Source organism: Sinocyclocheilus grahami, unplaced genomic scaffold, assembly GCF_001515645.1.
Source record: "Sinocyclocheilus grahami isolate Dianchi unplaced genomic scaffold, SAMN03320097.WGS_v1.1 scaffold61.1, whole genome shotgun sequence".
NCBI lineage: Eukaryota > Metazoa > Chordata > Actinopteri > Cypriniformes > Cyprinidae > Sinocyclocheilus > Sinocyclocheilus grahami.
The window spans coordinates 3,219,342-3,225,511 of NW_015505240.1; the positions used below are offsets into that span (position 1 = coordinate 3,219,342).

Consider the following 6,170-nt stretch of genomic DNA (forward strand, 5'->3'; position numbering starts at 1 on the left):
AGCAAGTGTCCATCTCATAGTCCAAATCACTGAAATCAAAGTTCAGTATTACAGTGCAAGAATGACTACTAGTACATATCCACGTGTTCTAGTCTACTAATAATAAAATATTATAATAATTCATTTTTGTGGTAATAAAAATAGACGTAGGTTAAGTGAACAATAGCCTTTAAATATACTTAAAATAGTTCAAATAAAGTATCAAAAGCAAGAAATCATATGGTTTTATTGAACAAAACTGTTAACATACTGTATTATAATGTAATAGAGCCACTGATCTATATATAATTATAAAATAATATAATATAATCTCTATTATAGATCAGTGAATAGAGCTAATGTACAGTACGCATAACAACAAAGGCCTACAGGGGGCGCCAAAGGCCTGACGATTGTTTTTACACATTACTGTGCGATCTAATACTTGTTTAATATTTGGCCATTTCTTTACGACAGAAATGCTATAGCCACTGTAATTTAATGAATATGTGGACATCAAAACGTGTAAACTCAAGAGTGAGGGTTTGAGCTTTGATTTTGATACTGCGAGATAATGATGTATTCTCCTGTGTTTGCGTGGATTTATAAATGATTTACCTTACAAATCTGATGAAATGGCGCACGTTGCATTCCCAGATGAACGTTATTATAAACCCAAACTCACAACAACATGCACAGATGGAGTTTGAGCCGCTCCACACACATGTAAATGATAACAGTTCCTGTGGAGCAGCATTTACTGTGAACGGAGCCGCTGTGAGACGCACGTACGTAACCTACACGCCTATAACTACATCACATATCATTATTTAATTAAATCGTAGCGTTTTTGTGAATTCACAGTTATGCTTAATTATAACTTTTAAGCGGGTTTAATATATCACGAGGCCTTGGAAAACAGTCTAATAATGTGTTTTATGGATTCTCATCCGTGAAATGCACCACTTCCGGTATTTTGCCGGTTAGTCGACGCAGGCAAAATGACGTCGAGGATTAAAAAAAAAAAAAAAAAATAGAATAACCAACTTCTATGAAGAGCAGAAATTCTCTAGTTTTTAGTGAGCATGTGAAATACAGCGAAATACAGGCGCTGATGGGAACTTGTGCATATGCAGACCTCAGGTCTCCAATTTTCATATCACACACACTCTATTAGTGAAGGACACACCACAAGGCCGCTTGTCATCATAACGGGTGATGCAGAACACACCAGATCCTGATCCTGAGTATTTAAACAAAATAATGAATAAAATATTTTTTAAAAAAAACATAAATGCTCATTTTATTTTAGTGTAACTTCAAGATCTAAAATACCTAACTAAAACTGAAAAAAAAAATTAACTAAAGAACTATATAGACATATGTTTACTTTAAAATAAACTAATATATATAACAAAAACACATAATAAAATGACTAAAACTTAACTATAAAATTACTACAACTATAATAGTATATCAACTGGTACAAGGTGATGCAGAACACACCAGATCCTGATCCTGAGTATTTAAACAAAATAATGAATAAAATATTTTTTTTTAAAAACATAAATGCTCATTTTATTTTAGTGTAACTTCAAGATCTAAAATACCTAACTAAAACTGAAAAAAAAATTAACTAAAGAACTATATAGACATATGTTTACTTTAAAATAAACTAATATATATAACAAAAACACATAATAAAATGACTAAAACTTAACTATAAAATTACTACAACTATAATAGTATATCAACTGGTACAGGCGACATTACGGTGCGAAATATCTTACTCCTAATTATTTTAATTAGCATGCATACAGCTTTTAATGGCCTCTGAATTTAGATGACATGAAATATTTGTACTTACAAAAATATCACACTCATGCAGGTCTACACTTTTCCTGAAAACATTCATATCAATTGTAATTTAACATCTTGGTTAATGATGCACCCAAATTACTATTATTATTATTATTTTTTTCAGAAACAGAAAGTTTTTATTTAGCCAAAAACGAAAATAAAGTTACTTTAATAAAGAATTAATTAATCAAATATATTTCATATTCAACACTTGAAAAAATTATACATTTACATTGTATAAGGCTGTTTTTATGTAAACTTTTTTATATCATTATATTTCTACTCCAATCTGTTGCTGAAATATAAACATTTAAATAGTTGCTGTACTAGAAACTTGTTTTCATGATGATTTATTTAAACACATTAAATTCCATTCTGCTCAATGGTTTTGGCCCTCTGAAATAAAAAAATGAATATTTTCGGTTGCCGAAATTTCAGTGCATCAGCAATTCATTCTGATTTTACACAATTTTGCTTTATTTGTGAGGGCCAAACTTTTAAATGCTTCATAAATGGACATTTAGTTCAATGCAAGTTATTTTCTAGCTAAAGCTTACCATATAAAATAATTTCGATTCGTTCCTCAGTTTGTAACACAAATGTTAAAGGTGCATTCACATTTAGCATTGTTTGATGACTTTCCGCAAACAAAATCCAGTTATTTCAACTGAAATCCACGCGATTTGGAATTTCGCATGACATCAAACCATTAGTTTCCGTTCACATTAGTGAACTTGACAACAGACTTGTTCGCCGAAATTTCCTTAAAGGGATAGTTCACCCAAAAATGAAAATTCTGTCATTAATTACTCACCCTGATGTCGTTTCAAACCCGTAAGACCTTCGTTCATCTTCGGAACACAAATTAAGATATTTCTGATGGAATCTGAGAGCTTGTTTCTGGATTTGGGAACATTTCAGTTGCGTTGCTGTCTATGGGAGGGTCAGACAGCTCTCAGATTCCATCAAAAATATCTTAATTTGTGTTCCGAAGATGAACGAAGGTCTTACGGGTTTGAAACGACATCAGGGTGAGTAATTAATGACAGAATTTTCATTTTTGGGTGAACTATCCCTTTAAAGCGACTGCACCGTAACTATAGGAAAAAAAGAGATTAAAATCACTTCTGCATCAATTTATTTGAACAAAACGACACGGAAAATAAATCACATCACGATTAATTATTTTAACAGTGACAGTCCTAGTTTCTGTCAATAAATCAATGAACGTTGGCTGAGTGAGTTACATTCGAGTTCTATTCTAGAACGTCCGTTACCATGACAACGACATTCTAGAGTGTTACGGCAGGTTTAAAGCGATTTTCGGCGCGAACACTGATTCTAAACTGATGGCCTAGAATCCGCAATTCCATCGATCAAATGTCCAATGTGTGGAACGAGTGTGACTGTTGGTTTTAATCTAGCACCATCGACCAGCATGAACTCTGCACCAGCGGAGCCACGAGACCAATCCATCACGACCTCATTAATACAGACTAGAAAGTCTTGGCTTGGACAAACTAGAGCATGCGTAACTAGCAACCCACATCAGTTTTACACCTTCCCATCATATCATCAGAAAACAAACACACGCTTTAGACGCCATCTCTGGCTTGCACGAGACGCTAAAGCAGCTAGCACTCAGCTTAAAGACCCACGAGCGGCAAAACACGAGCGCTAACCACATGTTTACATCGCCGTATGTTGTTAAATCACACAGAGCTTCATTTTATTCATGCATCACCCTGATATCGTATTAAAGATACTATATTGAGGCCTGCATGTGTTCTCGCGTGAACTGTACTGAGCGAGCTGGCTAAAGATTCACTACTGTGATCCGAACATCTGTCCGGGGTAAACAGATGCAATGCATTGCGTGACAAATGCATTCTCATTTCAATCGTAGAAAGCATGTGTGGGTGCATAAACGAGCAATTCAAAATATGTGATTGCATCTATATAGCAACCTGTTCCAGTCAATTTAATGTATATTATGATATGTTTCATAGCTTATTTGTTGCTGTAACACTCTATAACCACATAAAATGACAGCCCAGTGTCCTAAAGCAATGCACGAGTGTAGAAACGTAACATTATGTGACTTGCGTTGAAAACTCACCTCATATTCTCAATGTCCCTGCCGCCGCTTTTTAGAATGCAAATCGGTATGGCGATTATGGCCAGCAGCATCATGTACGCCACATAGAAGCACTTTTTGAAATAGAAAACGAACGTGCTGCTTGTCCATAACAGGAGCGGGAGCACCAGCAGCAGAGGGAGCATCCACACGGCATCCATGCCTTGACCAGCGCCTCTTTCCCGGCTGTCGAGAAATTATAGAAGGTCAGCGGTGTGGAGTGGAGGGGGGACCGCGCGGGATCAACTCAGAACCGAGTCTACATCAGACACCACGTCCAAGTCGCACCCTTGAGTAACTTTGGCGTTCCCCCTGCTTGTCGTTTACGCAATATCGGGCGAATGAGGTGGATATCAACAAGAATCAGGCGCGGGTTATCCACTGAGAGCGCTGCGTGCGTAACCTTTGGCCGCCTGCTGTGTGTGTGTGTAACTGCCTGGCGCTGTGTGATTCGCGAATCATTCGTTTGAACCGGTTCTTTGAGATGATTCAGTCTCAGCATTTGTGAACAACTCACTTACAACTAGAAGTTTCCACCAAACTACTACAATTATAGTTATTTCGATAAAACTGCTAAACGCTGTATTATCAAAGAGTGTCCAAAAATAAATAAATACATAAGTAAACAAATAAATAAAAGTGTATAATGGAGTATTTATTTATTTATTTTTATTTTGTAACATGACTGGCTCTTTTGTGTGTGTGTGAGATTCGGCAATATTGTATGCAAAACAATAAATGACAAAATAAATAAAAATTAAAAACGCAATACAAATAATAATGCAATGATAATGCATATTTTTTTGCATTAAAAATGGTTATAGGTTACAATATACTTTTAAAATATCCTTTATGACACTGACAAAACGATGTTTAATAATAATAATAATAATAATGCAATGTTTTTATTGTTGTAGTCAGAACAAAATGCAGAAACAATATTAAAAATACTAATAATAAGACTAAAAATAAAATAGCCTACTACTAATTAAAATACGTCCAAACCACATTAATAGTGAAAATATTGTTCTTTATATATTATTAGTTATTATATTATTTATATATTTGACTTATTTTATTACTTTTCGGTCACTGCGTGTGTATTTGTGCTTTGGCAATATTGTATGCAAAACAGTCAATAAAATAAATAAAAATAACGAACACAAGACAAATAATAATAATAATAATAATAGGCCTAATAATATGCAATAAAAACGGTTCTGGGCTACAATATACATTTAAAACAATTGTATGATATTGACAAAAATGATTTATAATAATAATGCTATGTAGTAATAATAATGCATTTTAGTCAAATGATGAATACGTTTGTGTTGTGTCAAAAAGCAGAAATAAAACAATATTTAAAAATACATTCAGGCCACATTGCTAGTGAAAAAACTCTAAACAATCTTAACTACTAGAACAACTGAGTGATGATCAGGTTGAATTGGTCGAATCAGTGAACCGTTTTCTTTAAAGCAGTTCACTGAAATGAACAGTCCGAACGAACCGATTCGTTCAAATGACTCGGACTTCCCCACGCTCTGATTTGTGCTCAAAAGCTCCTGCTGTAAGTTTGAATCCCTCCCATGTGTGTGTTTCCGGGTACTGGTTGCTTGTGTTTCCCTGTCATGTGTGTTTGGTGCACCTGAAACTACTTTATTAGAACAAAGACACAATATGCCAACATTTGGAGTGTGTAAGAAATGCCTGGAATGTTCTGGAACAGTGCAGTTTCTTATGAAAATGTTCAGCGCTGTTAACAGGACCATCCAGTTACAGGGACAAGTCTTGAGCACTGATCCCACCGAACTACAGCATTTACATCTGATTTGATTATGTAAAGGTGTCTGTGCATGATGTGTGCATACTTTGTCCAATCTTGCACTCCATTGCATTGTGTTTTAGAGTTAACGGAAATTATTATTATATACAATTATTGGGCAGTGTTCTGGCAGAAAATTACCAGTACATTTTCCATTCATCCATTCATTCATTCATTCATTCATTGTGTGTGCACTTAATAAAAACAAGTTGTTCCATAGACACACACATACTTTACTCTTTGTGGATTAACACAATGTGTTTTATTCAGGGTTATTAAAGGATAGATTCCAGGATAGATTCTAAGCTTTCTAATGGCAGTGGATGGTGGCTGAGATTTTGAAGCAAAATAAAGTGCATCCATTCA

At 34.6% G+C, this 6,170-nt stretch overlaps 1 protein-coding gene across 1 annotated transcript in view; it reads right to left on the bottom strand.

Annotated features, from left to right (window-relative positions):
- The window catches only part of agpat2 (1-acylglycerol-3-phosphate O-acyltransferase 2 (lysophosphatidic acid acyltransferase, beta)), a 29,699-nt gene extending 25,267 nt beyond the window's left edge, over positions 1–4,432 (bottom strand). Inside the window, exon 1 of the mRNA XM_016271282.1 lies at positions 3,959–4,432. Coding sequence (XP_016126768.1) covers positions 3,959–4,137 — 179 coding nt within the window. The 5' untranslated portion in view covers positions 4,138–4,432. The remainder of the gene's footprint in view (positions 1–3,958) is intronic.
- Positions 4,433–6,170: the final 1,738 nt, after the last annotated feature.